The sequence below is a fragment of the Eutrigla gurnardus genome (assembly GCF_963514095.1).
Source record: "Eutrigla gurnardus genome assembly, chromosome: 14".
Lineage (NCBI taxonomy): Eukaryota > Metazoa > Chordata > Actinopteri > Perciformes > Triglidae > Eutrigla > Eutrigla gurnardus.
The window spans coordinates 7,082,032-7,097,944 of NC_139937.1; the positions used below are offsets into that span (position 1 = coordinate 7,082,032).

The 15,913-nt window shown below is 43.5% G+C and overlaps 1 protein-coding gene across 4 annotated transcripts in view; it reads left to right on the plus strand.

Annotated features, from left to right (window-relative positions):
* ptprub (protein tyrosine phosphatase receptor type Ub) overlaps positions 1 to 15,913 on the plus strand; it is a 147,675-nt gene that overhangs the window by 78,943 nt on the left and 52,819 nt on the right. For all 4 annotated transcript variants that reach the window (XM_084026917.1, XM_084026918.1, XM_084026919.1 and 1 more), the window contains exons 3-6: positions 217 to 488; positions 8,122 to 8,203; positions 10,426 to 10,541; positions 13,483 to 13,657. In XM_084026917.1, coding sequence (XP_083883043.1) covers positions 217 to 488; positions 8,122 to 8,203; positions 10,426 to 10,541; positions 13,483 to 13,657 — 645 coding nt within the window. The remainder of the gene's footprint in view (positions 1 to 216; positions 489 to 8,121; positions 8,204 to 10,425; positions 10,542 to 13,482; positions 13,658 to 15,913) is intronic.

Here is a 15,913-nt window from a genome sequence, read left to right on the forward strand (position 1 = left end):
TTTAATTTGAAATCATTGCGTTTCCTCGGCCTAAATTGGCTGATACCTCCCAGTTAAAATATACATAGACCGTCTTCAAATCAAATCATTGTGACTTTTAAAACTTTGGAAATGCATATGAAACTGTTAGCAGATGGCAGAAGTGATGAATTGTTGCGATGACCCAAAAAGTTGGCATACTATAAATAACCCAAGCATTTCCTCTGCTCCTTCCAGGATCCTATATGTTGGTGAACTCCTCCCAGCACACTGTGGGCCATCGTGCCCAGCTGATGCTGCAGACGCTGAGTGAAAATGACACGCACTGCGTCCAGTTCAGCTACTTCCTGTACAGCCGTGACGGCCACAGCCCCGGGGCCCTGCGGGCGTACGTGCGAGTCAACGGAGGTCCGCCCGGCAGTCCGGTGTGGAACACGTCGGGGTCTCACGCCAAGCAGTGGCACCAGGTCGAGCTGGCCGTCAGCACCTTCTGGCCTAATGAATACCAGGTACAAACCCGGCTCAGGATTCCTTCCTCTCGCGTGTGATGACGTGACTAATATGTTGAATAGTTAATGAAACAGGATGCTCCTCTGACGTGAGAGGTTTTATTACCGTGATTAGGATCTGCAGATCAATGCACCGACATCTTGTTCGGATGAAAAATGGTGCCCAGCGAGGCTCTGTTGATCACTGCTCATTTTAGCCTCTAGGTGAATCTGGTGTTAATTACTTGCGTTTGCACTTTAATTAGCATTGATTCCCTTGTGGATGTAGCCAATGCTGATGCTCGAGGGCCCTAACTAGTCCTCTTGTTGGCATGTCTTGTTGAAATCACCCCCCCGTTGTGTCCTGTCGACTGTGTATTCAGCAGACTGCATTTGCATGGCATGTCATTGCCTTCCTCTAGTAGACAGACATTGACTGGCATCTGCTGTTGGTGCCTGAGTTTCGATGATCTGTATATGGCACAGTCAGGTGAGCACCAGGGATATCCATTTATTAATCCAATTTCTTTTTTTCTCTGCAAACTCTGCCTTGCTGTCAAAAAGCAATTAAGTTGACTACTGTGCATTTTATCGAGAACTGTCAATCCCCCCCAACTTAATTAAATTCTATTTGGCTCTGCGAGATCTGACCTTCACTGTGTAAAAGTAAAGACAGTCCTGGGTATAAATGCAGGCCTGGATGTAGGCTGCCAACATCACATGATCTGAAAATAAGTCAAATTGTCAGACAAATATTATACACACACATCTTAGAGAGAGAGTTCTGCTACTGTGGTCCACACAGGGATATACTGTATATATACAGTGTAACAAGCTCTATCCTTCTATTATTTGCGATGAATACACCAAGGTATAATGGAGATTATTTTGTTTCATTTGAAAAATAATATATATAAAAATCCTAAATCCTCATGTGAATTGTTGTTAAAGGAAAAGTAAGACATTTAATTAATTAATTAATTAATTAATTATATAATCTATTTGAAATAGAACAAAAACTGATGCAAAAACAAGAATTTGTGGTTTTACAAAGAGACATTTTCTTGGTTGGACTGTGATTTCCTTGATGCTGGTTGCAGCTGTTTTTAAAACGATTAAACAAATTACATACAACATGTCAATGAGTAAGATTTAGAGGTAAGTGATTTTTTATTTTTTATTTGTTTTTACCTTTGGACATAGCCAGGCTAGCGGTTTGCCCCTGTTTCCAGTCCTTAAGCTAAGCTAAGCTAATCACCTCCTGGCTCCCTCTTCAAGCCTACGGAGTGTTGTGTTGTTGATCTCGATGTGTGTGTCAGTGTGTCTTTTTTTGTGTGATTTTGGCGAGGTGCCCTCGTCCGTACAGCACTTTAGTCAATGTGGGTTGTTTTTAAATAATGATTGATCCTCTTCTACTGTAAGTCTTGGAAAGAGAGTGAATAAGTGTATTTCCAGAAATGTTGTAATTTCATTGAAATGCAAATCAACCCCATAGAGAGTAATACTAAGGGACTCTGCCTTTCAGAAATACTGTTGAAATAAACTCTATTGGGAACCCATCAAGTTACAGACGCTAGTGGAGCCGCGGCTTAAGACTTAGGGGGCTTTTATATACTGTTTTTTCAGGACCCATCAAACCCGAATACAAGGCGACCGCAAACTCTATTAATCAGTGCTGCTGCCAGTCACAGCTTCTGAGCTCTGCCCCTCATAAACAGGCCGGGAAGGACCCCTGCCAGTGAAACCGTTCATTAGTTCAATTGTGAAATAAATAATGAGCTCCTCACTGTTGAATTCTTTTCATGGCATTTTCATTGTGAATCATTACTTTTACAACACCCCAGTTAAATGTATTAAATAGCTGTTGCTCTTGTGCCGAATGTTTAACAATGAGCAGGCTGAAAACGAGTGTTTTTGCTCGAGAGCGCTCCGCTGCTGATGGATGGGGTGAGAGCGGTGACGCGGTATCGCTGCTCCCCGAACCATTATTCTACCGAAGCATCAGGACGGACACTTCATAAATACAATAATAACATGTTTTAACCGGCTTTCTCTTTCCCCTGTCAACTACTAATAAATGTGCCTGTGTATTGCGGCTTTGTTATCGTCCTTTTTCCCCAGTAGAGTTGTGTACTTTCTCATCTCAGGATCCTGTGAGCATCCCACTAAACAGCCATGGCTCGTAGGTGAGTCATAATTGTGCCGCCGCCTCTGATGAGAGGCTCCATTTAGGAGAAGGAGGTTTATAATGAGCTTAGATGGCTCTGAAGGCAGAACAGCATAGGAGACACATTAATTAGTATCGACAGTCGAGCCTTTTAATCGAACATCTTACATGAGCTGGCTTTCATCTGCGGGAAAACAACGTTTAAATGTATTAGATTAAATTTGGGAGGGTTGGTTACCAGATTTTTGGCGCCGTTAGAGGAGATGTATCTCTCCGTAAGGAACCGGAGCTCGTCCTCTCTGCTTCCTCTCTTGTTTCACATTTGACTTTAACTCGGCTGAGCTCGCTTCTCAGCACAAAGAGAGCAAAACAAACTGCCCCCTCAAAGTCACATATACCACAGCTTACATCGCTAATCCCTTTGTAGTCAAAACAGCTCATCACTGTGCACTGACACAGAGTCCTACCCTGAAACACGTCACTGCTCTCTTTTTCGCAGACAAAAACCGGGAAAAGAGAAGGCTAAATGCGGAGGTGTGAGGTTGAATGTGTTTCTTTAATATCATGTCGGGTTAACCGGCAACAGCGAGAACGGAAGAAGAGAAAAGCAGAGCGATGGGACTCTGTTATAGCTTCAACACAGGTCTCTTGAAATTCACCCGGGATTTTTCAGCTCTAAAGCAAGTTAACTGCAGCTTGTGTGACTTTAAATACTAAAGGGTTTTGGGTTATTTCAGCTCCATAGCGGGTCTAATACAATCACTTTGGATTTGAAGTGATAGGTAGGCAGATTTACTCTGTCATTAAACTAGCAAAGCACTCTTTTCAAGCGGAGGTGGAGAAGAGGCACTTCTTATCATTGTCTCGGTGTAAAATAAATCCCGGGAGAACACACATCATTTCAGAGAGGCTTTTCAAATCCGCAGGATTTTCCTTCTTATTAGATTTCAGGTCATATTAGAGCTCTCGGTTCCTTGCCTACAGCGGCGGGATACAAATGTCAGTTTAGCCTTTTGCACCGCACCGACATGTGAGATTACTATCGAGCTCATTTCGCGATTTCGGCTGTAATGAAATTCCTAGTTTACTGCACACATAAGGCATAAGGGTCTCGGAAATTGGAACATAATTAAAAACAGTCAAAGCAACTCTGGTAATCACTAAAACTAAGAATCAATATCATCTTCTTCTTTCAGTCGTCTTCTCTGATCAGGCTGCCCTTTATATAAACATCAGGGTTGGCGAGCGTTACACAAACATCATTTTTTCTCCTCTCACAGTTTCACAGTTGTGAAATTGGGATTTGGAGTTCAATAGATTCTGGCGCTGAAAATCCAACGGTGCAAGATCACCTTGAGATGTCTCGATTGAAGGTGTCGTGTTGCCCTGGTGTACATTGCTATATTTCTCTCAGTGCCTCTTATTGGTAGAAGTGTTTGCAATTGCTGGAGAACCTCGCTATCAAATATTAAAGATGTTATCGAGGCCTCCAAGACTTCTTAACTAGAGCAGGAGACATGTCCCCCTTCCCTCTTTACCGTCTCGCCACTTTCTTCTCCTCACTTCGTCTCTTCCAAATGTCAGAATCTTCTTCAGACGTGCTTTTCTTCTGTCTCGCTTTACTTTTCCCCACATGTTGATTTTGCGTCTGATATATTATTCATCCCCTCTTTCACCACATCCTCGCTGTTGTGGGCACTGTTGCTTTAACGATAGGTTTGATCTTAATACAATGCTCAGATGCACGCTGATGCATACAAAACCGCCGCTGTGACTCCACGGCGACAGCAAGCCTTCAGGAAGTCACCGCGCCCTGCCGAATACTGAGCTACGCTAACTAGCTCTGAACTTGACACATGAGGGAGGCATCGTTCTTCTCATCCCGACCTCGGGAAGAATGCAAATGAGCTCATTTCCCGACTTCTTGAATACCTTAAAGACAAACGGCCGTTGTAAACGCACAGATTTGATGACCGCATTATGTCCCACATTTAGCTCGACCTCTTAAACAAGACCAGCCCACTTCCTGACGTCCCCATGAAGCCATCTTGTTTGCCAATTAAGATAGTGGAAGGCACATCAAAGACTTGTAAATGAGGATTCTCATGTCTCAGCTTTATTATCTCCTATTTTCCCCGCTGCAGACCGCTGAGCGTCCTGCCAGCCTATAGCCATGAAAAAAGGTTTTTGTGAAATACTGTAGAAATCCCTAAGATTTAAACCATATTCTTAGACAGACATTTGGCATTTCCCACCCCAACAGATTTACTTCAGCACGTGACCTTTTGTCTGTGAATATTTAAGGAGTTATGTATCTACGGCTGCGTCTAATGGTGAGTGAAAGCCCTCCGTGTCTAATGGCGTCTCCCGGCTGGAGTGGAAAAAGGCAGAAGCTGGTTTTATAGGGCCGGATAAATCATCTCTTGATTTGTATACATAACAATTGCTTCTAAAAGCCAATATTGCTGGGTAATGTAATATGTTCTCCTAATGTGCATTTTATATCGGTCGTAAATCACTGCGTGTCACACTTTTATGTTTTTTTTTTCCCCCCTTTCTTCAGAAGATGGTTCCTGCATTTTTATATCTTTTGGAAGTAAAGTAGCCATTCATTAGAATAAAGTACGGGCATATAGAAAGTTTCATTGGGAAAGTGGCTTTCAATAAAAATCTGGGAAGGTTGTTTATTGAAACAAATGCTGTGAGTGTCTCCCTCTTAATAACCTCCTATCCTAATGGCTACGAAGGCTGAGGATTAACCAGTAATCAATCTCTTATTGAGTGTTTTAGCTCAGCAGAGAGTAATAACACCTTCAATTAGACTTTCAAGATTTTTTTCTCTTCCTTGTATACCATTAAGCCTAATCAGTGTTTCTGGCTAATTTTGATGTTAGACTAACGGCATGGCGTTGTGTGCTTACACAGCTAATTCAGGTCAACACATTAAAGGATTGTGCTTAAATCTTTGCCGTAAATATGGTACGTTTGGGAAGCTGCAGAACAGGGAGGGAGGGAAGTTCGGCAAGAGAAAAAAAGATGGACAGTGAAAGAAACAAAGGAAGACACTGAAAATTGAAGGATGGAAAGAGGGAAATGAGAGAAGAGGTTCCCTCGCTGGCTTTTAAAGAAAATGGACCACTCGAAATAGGGGGAAAGTGAAAGGAGGAGATGTTCATTTTCCTGCTTTAAGAGCGCTGGCGTCTTCCGTCTCGGGTTCCAGCAGAGTCTGGGAGCAAACAGGAGAAGTGACTCTGGCAGGAGCAGATTATCCTGAGTGTTCGTCCCTGAGCTGGAGGAGAGCGGCCAGCTATAGGCAGAGCAGAGTCCCTGTCCAACTCTGAGACCCGGCAGCCAGGACCTCGCCTCCTGCTTTCCCTCTCGCCTCTCCTTTCTGTCACCCTCGTAGCCAGCCCTCTCTTCGCTCTACCTCATTCTCTCAGGAGTCTGCTAGCTGACCCCAATCTCCTCACATCCCATCATGATGTGTCGGTGCCTTTTCGGGGTCGTGCATGGCCAGGGTTGTTGTCACACCAATTGTTGCTATAATCACACGTCTTATTTCCCGAGTCCAGAGAGGTGGACTATCTCTCTCCTGCCGACTGTGGGAGGCTGGAATTTGGGCCAGAGGTCCCAGAGATGTTGTTGTGACTAAATTGCCACTGAATTGTGGTGATGAAGATAAAACTGAATGTTTTGTTGGTTTGGCTATCAAACTTCTTTTTGGCCTGAAATGTTTCTTCAGCAACCTGTAGAAACTGTTTGATAGCAAAAATGGAAATCCATGTCTGATACTGTCACACATTGGCTTTACAACACAAGTTATGAAGTTGGAAGGTAGAATTTAGTTATATGACTGATGCATTTTCAATGGTTGGCTTATTTAATTTAATAAAGAAAAATCTATTTCATAATCCTCAAAGTGAGGTATCAAAAAAAAAAAAAAAATCCAGACAAAAAGATACTTGTATACATCACAGAAAATGTACTGTGAGAAGTCTTGATGTCATTTAGTTATGAGACTGAGGAGTTTGTGAATGATTCTCTATAAAATAATTTACCATTCCTCAAAGTGAGATATCAAAAAATTATTATCCTGTCAAAATAAAATCTTTGCTCCACTTTTTAAAAAGCTTTCAACCACATGTCACTTATTTCCTCAGTAGATTCTGAAACATGATTAGACAATCTTGTGATGTTTTGAAACCCAAACTATATCTTGAAAATATACCTACTCAAAGCCCACTTACTGATTTTTTTCCGCCAGAGATTTTAACCGCATCATTATCACATGAAAGGTAATGCTCCATATGCTGAGGTAGACCGTGGTTAAAATATTTGGACAAGATAATTGGTTGACCTTCACTTTTTTGGGGTCAAACTACAGTCCCCAAAGTCAAGAATGAACTTTCATGTTAATCAAAACAAGTCTACTTTCTGTTTTGTATCATATTTCAGGTGGTTAGGGTCACTGTTAATATCCTGCAACACAGAAAGTCACCGGTGAAGCTTCTGCTACATGATTCACTTCCATAACTTTGAGAAGAATGAGCTCCAATATGGCATTTGTGTAAACACAGACATCAGACATTTAACGTAGCGTGGAGAGTGTACGGTGTGTGTGTGTGTGTGTGTGTGTGTGTGTGTGTGTGTGTGTGTGTGTGTGTGTGTGTGTGTGTGTGTGTGTGTGTGTGTGTGTGTGTGTGTGTGTGTGTGTGTGTGTGTGTGTGTCTGAGGCGGACTCAGTAAAAATCAAGACCCAGTGATAGGAACCATGTTGTAGTCATTTGGTCAGAGGATTATGAGAAACAATAATTCAAAGCTGGCCTTCGATCAGATGTGGGGATGGAAGCCTGTCCTTGGTGCCGTGAAAACAAACATCACCCCCGCGTCTCATAACTCTCTCACTATTACCGAGGATGGTGATTTGATATTGATTAGGTTTCATGAGAGCCCGCTGCTCATCCAGCTTATTGTTCCATAGGATGGCATGAAGCTCTGTCCTCCCTCGAGTCTCGTGGCTCTGTGCGAGCTGTATTATCTGCTGTTATGGCTCCACAGCAGCCTGTGCCCTGAATGTGGAATGGAGCTCATGACTCAGGCGCCACATCGTGTGCTTCCTGATAAAGCTATTATTCCTTTCGCCCCTGCGGACCCGAAAGCAAACCTTATCCGTCTCTCTATTTTTATGCTTCTGTCTGTCTCTTATTTCTCTTATTGTCTAGGCTTTTTTTGTTTTGGGTCAGCAGATGTGCAACCATGTGGTGATGCGCTTGTTTGTAACTAATGCATCTGTCACAGAAAAAAAAGAAAAAAAGCAGACGAGGGCAGGAGGAGTCACACAGCCCCTCAATGTTCTTTAGGAAAATTGCCCGCATGCTTCAGCTCTGAGAGCATTTGTTTAGTTGCAAGTGTACACTCAAGCTGTTAAGCTGAATTAAATCTGTTCATCATGTATTCAAGCTCTATTCATACATTTTCCTCTTGCAGGTGCTGATTGAGGCGACGGTTTCCAGAGAGCGGCGAGGCTACATCGCCATCGATGACATCATGGTGCTCAACTACCCCTGCTGTAAGTGCCACTTCTCACAATGAAATGCAAATACAGGAACTGCTGGGGGAAAAGCAAGTCTAAAGGTGTATTTATTTCAAAGCAGTACGAGACACAAATCGTATGAGGAGAAGAGTGATCGCTCATCACCTTTTATATTAGCGCTGCAGGTCGACCCGAGGCATCCCGTGACAACAGCGGTGCTATTAAAAACACTATGACATCCAAATGCCAACACTGTCTTCCACCTGAAAACACACCTGCCGTTCTGCCTCAGGCCTCGTTTGACAGCAGAATTTGTTAATCAGCCAGATCTTCAATTCTCCCTTTGAAGACTTTCATGTTCTCTGGCCCGACTGGAAGTGCAGTGTGGCTCTTTGTCATAAGTCACTGTGCACTGAGGGTTTTTCCCCCCATCAGGCACTACATTTCAAAGCTTTATGAGAATGTTCAGGGTGGGTTTTTTTTTTTTTTTTTTTGTGACCAATGGCTCCCAGCAGCCGAGCGCTTTTTCGTCGTGTCATTGAGGGTAGTGGTTCACTGTGTTGTTAGCCCCCGAGGACCTCGTGTAAAACATATTCACCGAGTCCGCTGAGCTTAATACCTGGACAAGGTCTCTCGGTGTCACGCTCGGTGGCGTGTGCAGCCCACTGCCAAACACCAGGGCTCATATTTAACACCCGCGGCCCACGCTGCTATCAAGTGACATAACCGACACAACCTCAATGGATGTTTCTCCCTCACGGTGATTCAGTGTTATCTTCGTTAATATGAATGTTTCCTCTGCTGCTATGACAACAGTGTTTGGAGACTTTTCGGGGATGTCACATCATTTTATTTACTGAACACCGGCTCGTGAGATTGGTTCGTACCCCGGCTGCATGCCACCCAGTCAGTCACCCTGTTTCTCCACGAAGCAGCAGATGGCTTCTTCCGAACGCTCCCACTGTGACCATTAAATAATTAAGACTCTCATCAAGACCTGATCACGCCTTACGACGTGGCACATGGCCGTCTGCGTTACTTGGCAGCGAGCGGTGCGAGGAAAGAAGGAGCGGTAACCAAAGGGGACGCGTTACATTGTAAAAATAAAATAATAAATAAAAGCTCAACAAGTTCCTATTTGTAAATTCTGGATAAAACATAGTTGACATGCCTGTGCTTTTCCTCCTGAGTCTTAGTCTTTGACTCTGAAACCAGTGTTACATTTCAATTAAATATTTATCAAGCTTAAGAGTCCCGAGGATAGGATCTGACACATTTAGCCGTGTAGCACTGCGGTTCTTGCCAACCCGAGGGCCTGTTTTTTTTTTTGTTTTTTTTCCATTCTCACTCATTTCAGTGTTTATGTTTGGCTCTCAGGCATGAATTATGAATTAACCTGAGGAGGGAGAGTCACTCAAAAGGAAACACAGCCACCTGTGGAGTGCAGATGCAAATGCTCTCCACTAACTACTGGCTGTACACAAACAAGATAATCCAACAGCAACATCAAGTTGTGTAAACCCAAGCATGAGAAGTGTGAGACCCAAACATTTCCTCGTCCCCAGTGCTTCAGCGTCTCTCTGCCATCTCTTCCTGTCACTCATCCGGAGTGACACGCTGACTCGTCCTCCCCGTTTCTCAGATATGCCAGGCAGCGCTGCCAGCGATTACCCGTGATTTGGCTCTGCAGGGGTCTGGTTTTCACTGCGCCATTGTTAATCGTGGAGCTGGGTGAGACTGGGCTTCTCCCACACACTGAATCATTCGCTGCTCCGCACAGCATGCTGGGACGTTATTAGTGGAAATGTGGAGGACTGATGCTTACTCTGAGGCTTCTTCTGCACATCCGCTCCCACACTCGTGCTCATGCCTCTTTTGATTTAGGATTATTAGGAAGTAACACGGTAGTAGACACTCATCGACCCTCTCAAAGCAATGCAACAACTTCTCCACTCTCACGAATACACAAGTACAAAAAAAGGATGTAAACAAAGAATCATTTTTTTACTATCTATCTTTTTTTGTTGTTGTTTCCTGCAGCTTCATTCTTCATTTTTGTAAAGCAAAAAGGAAATACATAAGTAAGTTAGGGATAAAGTTAATTTAATATGAAGTTATCTGCATTGTTATGCAATGAAGCCTCATATTCCTGTTTATGTATTTGAAAATCTTATCTTGTGATGCTGACATTGTGAATGGCTGAACGGTAATGGGGCCCTCTGATCTCACAGTGTTCCCTTTTCCGTCTGTTTCTTTAGATAAAGCACCGCACTTCTCCCGACTAGGAGACGAGGAGGTCAATGCTGGACAAAATGCTACTTTCCAGTGTGTTGCTGCTGGAAGAGCATCGGAGGCTGAGAAGTTCCTGCTGGAGGTCAGTGGTTTATTAGTGGACTTTATTTACCTCCAAAACTGTCAGTGCAAAAGGAAAACATGTTTTTCTCTACTTGATAGACTGAATCCTCGCTATTTTAGAAGTACTGTAGTTTGTGGACAGATTTTGAGACATTGGCCCCTGGGCATCAATATTACGTGAAAAGCCCCTGACCTCTCCTACAAAGCTGTAAAACACCCAGAAAATACACAAAATGCGCAATGTAGTCATTTTGTGTCTCTTCGTAGGCGTTCTATTTTTGTCTCTTTGTAGTTATTATGCATATTTTTGTTGCAATTTCTTTGCGTCTCTTTGTAGTTGTAGTATGATTAGTCAAACCGACCCTCATTCCTAATTGCACCATGCAACTGAACTCTCTACACATTTTTAAGTGGAGGGTGTTACCCTTAATAACTGCTGCAACAAGGTTTTCACTGTTTTTGAATCTTTAGACATCCCAGATGTGCTTGTGCTTAAATAAAGACTGTAGATGGAGTTCTTACACTGTGAAGGCCAAGAGGGCCTTGAAGCCTCCTCACATCGCAGGCTTTGAAAACTAACAATGCTTATTGGATTGTAATATTCTCTCCCACATTCCACGTCTTTTCATGGAGAACAGCTCACGCAGGCCGCTCCGTCCTCCATGGTGGTGAATAACACTGTGCTCCTAAAATCCCCCTCTTTACAGCCCTGATTAAAGGACCAGACGTCATTATGCTGTAGGGCTCAATTCTTTTTTCATCCCGTGCCGAAATTGCTGTGCAGTCACACGTTCACCGCACCAGCATCACACGTCCCACCGTAGCCAGCGTTAATCATGGCCGACCTCAGGCAACCCTACTGTATTGTTAAAAACTGGGAGGTGTGTGATTTAAGTAATGGAAGCGTCCTCAGTCCCACCTCTCTAAACGCTTCATCAAACCGGCCATTTGGTCACAACACGAGGACGAAGACAAATGCTTTTGGGTAATTAGCTGGCATCACTGTACAGGCGCCTGCTGTAATGAGATCTCCAGGCCACTGGAATGCTCCTTCCCTGCCTCCCCTCTGCCTTCTGTTGTCTTCTCCGTCCTCTCCGACCGTCCGTCTGCTCCGTCACACGTCTGTGTGGGCCGTTTGCTGTTGTGTCCATTGTGTCTGTCGTAGCAGCTGCAGCGCCGCCGTGGCTGAGCACGCCTGCCAGATCAACAGATCGTTTTGTCGTTTCCTTGCCAATTAGCTACAGCCAGATTGTTTACATAACACGAAGTGATCTCACGCTTATTTGATTTATCCTCATTTGCCCTGCCTCCTTTTGGTAATCCACAGGCTAGTGGAAACGCTGTCAAAAGATGCAGGGAGAGTAAGATTGAGATTTGTTTTTTTTTTTCTTCCCTCGCGGTCGCAAGCTTAATTGCCCGTTCAGCCCCTAATCAGCCGCTGTGTGTTTCTGTTTGTTTGCGAAGGCTCGACCTGAGGTTTGTGTGGTTTGTGGCTTTTGCGAAGGCCCCAAAATCAGAAGCACAACAGAAGCCTAGTGTTAACCGATGGTCTGCTTGTTAATCCCAGCATGGTCATATGCTTTGTTTTTTGTTAAAACCGGCAGATCAAAAGGTTGAGTATCAAAATTCATGTCCAACGTTTCACACACAGAGAATGGCCTTAAAACACGAGAAGGAAAAAAAAAAAAAAGTCTGATTCAGTGTGTTTTGTTGAGCCTACGTGGACTTGACGGATGCTAGTGGTTTTAATGGTGTGGAACAAAGTGAGAAATGCCTCTCGCAGCGCAACAGCGAGGTGCATCATACAACATTCATTGAATCACACTTTTCTCTGTCACTTGTTCCTTCTATTTCCCACTTTCTGCACCAACTCTATCTTGTTTATGTTCTGTTTCTGCATCTTGACTCTCAACCAGCAGTCGTCTCAGCCATTTCTTCACTTCTTTTTTTTCTCTCTCTCTATCAAAACACACATTCCCCATGCCGCTATTTATCCGTTAGCTTATCCACCAAACTGATTAAACCTTAATGCATCAAAGCCGATCCGTCCCCCAATTCTAACTGCTGAGCAGTTAAATGTTTTGGTTCAATAACATTGCACACCAGGAAACAACTGAGGTTGTAGATCGTCTCCATTAAGGAGGACATGCATTACCCCCACGATCACTATTATTTTAACAAGATTTAATTTGTTCTATTAAAGCATGTCTGATTGTCATATTACGTGATTAAATAAGAGACATGGTCCTGCCATTCTAACTAAATTGCACACAACTGGCCATTCCTCCATTTTAATCACAGAGCTCTAATCGAACCACGTTTGTTACATCATTGGTTTACTGTCCCAGGATTTCACTGAGCAATAACTTCATACAAGGGCTAGTTGATCGGGTGTGTGTGTGTGTGTGTGTGTGTGTGTGTACCTGTTTTTAATAGACATACTTTAATACAACTTTCAAATAACTAATATTAGGGCAGTCGCCTGTTTGTCCATCCGTCGACTGATTGGTTGTTTTGGTTTTAGTCAATGTAAAAATGTAATATAATAAAAATGTCATAAAATGTTTTCGGTCATGTGGGCTTTTACTAGACAGGGAGGGTCTAATAAAATGGGTTGCATCATGGGAAGTGTAGGATTCAGGGTTTGGGAGCTTGATAAATAAATTGTTATAATTAAATATAAATTAATTATGAATTAATAAATCTTGGCCTTTGCTGCTTCTTTTTCTAACTCAGCTTGTACATGTATGCTTGTCTTTGTGTAGCTATTGAACATGATACACTGAATGAGATGAGGTGTGTGTGTGTGTGTGTGTGTGTGTGTGTGTGTGTGTGTGTGTGTGTGTGTGTGTGTGTGTGTGTGTGTGTGTGTGTGTGTGTGTGTGTGTGTGTATGTGAGTGTGAGGGGCATGATGACCTTCCCTGTGTTCTCTGACCCTCTACTTTTCTGTTTTTTCCAGAGACACAATGGGGACATTTTTACAACGGCAACAGTGAAGCACCTGAGTCACCGGCGCTTTGTGGTGTCCTTCCAGCTAGACGCCGTCCAGCGAACAGACCAAGACCTTTACCGCTGTGTCACTCAGTCCCCCAAGGGCTCCGGGGTCTCAAACTTTGCTGAACTTGTCGTCAAAGGTAAACAACGCTCCCTCCTTTTGTCTCTTATTGCGCCCCCCTCACCCCCATTTTCTTTTGTCGCGGCCGTCAGTTTTCCTGCTGTTTTCATAATAACTGAATTTTCTCTTCTCCTCAGTCACAGTAGATTACTGCGCGTGATTCAGAGGAGAATTATGAATGAAACCGCTCACAACAAGCAGTGATAGCCACTAGTGTGAACGCATTTCAAATTACCCATGGGGTATCTTTTGTGCGTGAATGTGCAAATCACAGACACCTGACTGATTTCTAAAGTTACAAAACACAAATTGTATTATTCTCTTTTTAATGGCAAATGCCCCAACATGCGTTGTTTCCTGGGCTGGAGTTGTCAAATAGGCTTCCAGCCTCGGCTCTTCAGCTCTCTGTCAAAGAGCTGTTCAATTGACTTGGTCTCCTGCAGCCGCTGTCATATCACGTCCCACAGATGGTGACCTCACTCCCATTACTCACTCCAACCCCACAGCCTGACACCACTTTGACAGCATAGTAATGACATGGCTGTGGAATGGTTTGATGGCATAACAAACTCTGGCCCTCAGCGAAGGGGTGTTGATAAAGGGGAAATAAGGATATGAAAAGATTGTATGCTCCTCCTGATATTACATTCCTAAATCCGTTGGAGAGAGTGCAAAACACGCTCTATTAATTACAGTATCGACCCCTACACTGGTCTGTTGATCAATCGGTCCGTCCGTCCAATTATTCAGGTCCGAAATAGGCCAACACCTGTCAGATGGATTGCCAAGAAATGTTGTACAGGCATCCATGATCCCCACATGATGAATCTCAATGCTTTGGTGAGCCCTTGACTTTCCTTTAATGCTACTAGAAATCTGTGGTTGTTTGTGAAATGTCTCAGTAGTTGTTGGGTGGATTGCCATGATTCACGTTCCCCATCCAATTGCAATCCCAGGATTGCAACACAGTCTTAGAGATTAGCATGCTAATATGCTAAAGATGATGAGCATGGAACACATTATAGCTGCTTAGCATCAGCAAGTTACCACTGCCACTGTGAACATGTTAGCATGCTGATGCTAGCATGCTGCGGCTCCCGCTGTGTAAGCCTCATGGAGCTGCTAGCATGGCTGTAGAATCCTCAGTGTTGTTTTGTTTAAGTGTGAATTAAATCCTTTTGATTGATATGGAATCATGGATTCGGTTTAGTATTGTCATACAGGCTGATTGCCACAGTGCAAAATGGAGCCAAAATGTTCCTAAACCCTCTCACAGGCAGCTGCCAGTAAACAAGGAATGAGTGAACGCGCTCATAGAACGCCATGAAATCCATTTAATGTGCTCACATTCTCAGCAAATAAGTATTATTGTATCCATGTGGTTGTTGCTTTCCTCGCTTCTTCATGCCTCCACGCCGGCGACAGCCATTAGGCTTTGGGTTGCCTGTCCGTCCCATTCTTGTGAATGTGATATTCAGGAACGCCTTGAGGGAATTTCTTCGTATTTGGCACAAACGTCTGCTTGGACCTCCAGGATGAACTGTTTAGAATTAGATGGTCGATTGATACGGTAATTATGCTACAATTTCACACAAATATAATAATAATTTGAAAACACTGTTCTGGCCAGTAGCCTATTCAGCTTCCGTATTTGAAACACTGTCTACTGCCATGGCTACAACAACTTTGTATTCAGAATCAACTTTGACCAAGCTTGTGAACACATAAAAGGAATTTCACTCTCTTCTTTGATGCTCTCAATGCACTCACACACTAATAGACTCACTGAAGAAAAACTCAACAAAGTTGAGTCAAATCAATACTTTTTTATGTAGCCTTACATCACAAATATATTTTTCCCCTCTAGGCGATTCACAATCTGCGCAAGAAACAACATCCTCTATCCTTAGAACCTCAACTCAGATGAGAAACAACTCCAAGGCTTTGGTCATATTCCTTCCCTCTGCAGCAAACTGCCAATCTGTCAACGCTTGTTGTCGAGAGGGTGAGAAGGGTTATCCAAGATAGCTTTGATTTTGTCTTTTGTCCGCCTTTCTGCCACCGCCTCCAAACTGTCCAGTTCCTATCTGAAACACAGAGCTGGCCATCCTTAACAGCTGGCTGAGACTGCTGACCTCCCAGCATTTATGCCAGCACCCCAGGGGGGCCCTCCTGATCCTCTGGTAGTCTAGCACAAGTTCTTTATCAGTCCTCTGTGCTCTTCTGAAAAAGAAAATACTCCATGAGTGAAAACAGCATGTTTCTAAATGGAATT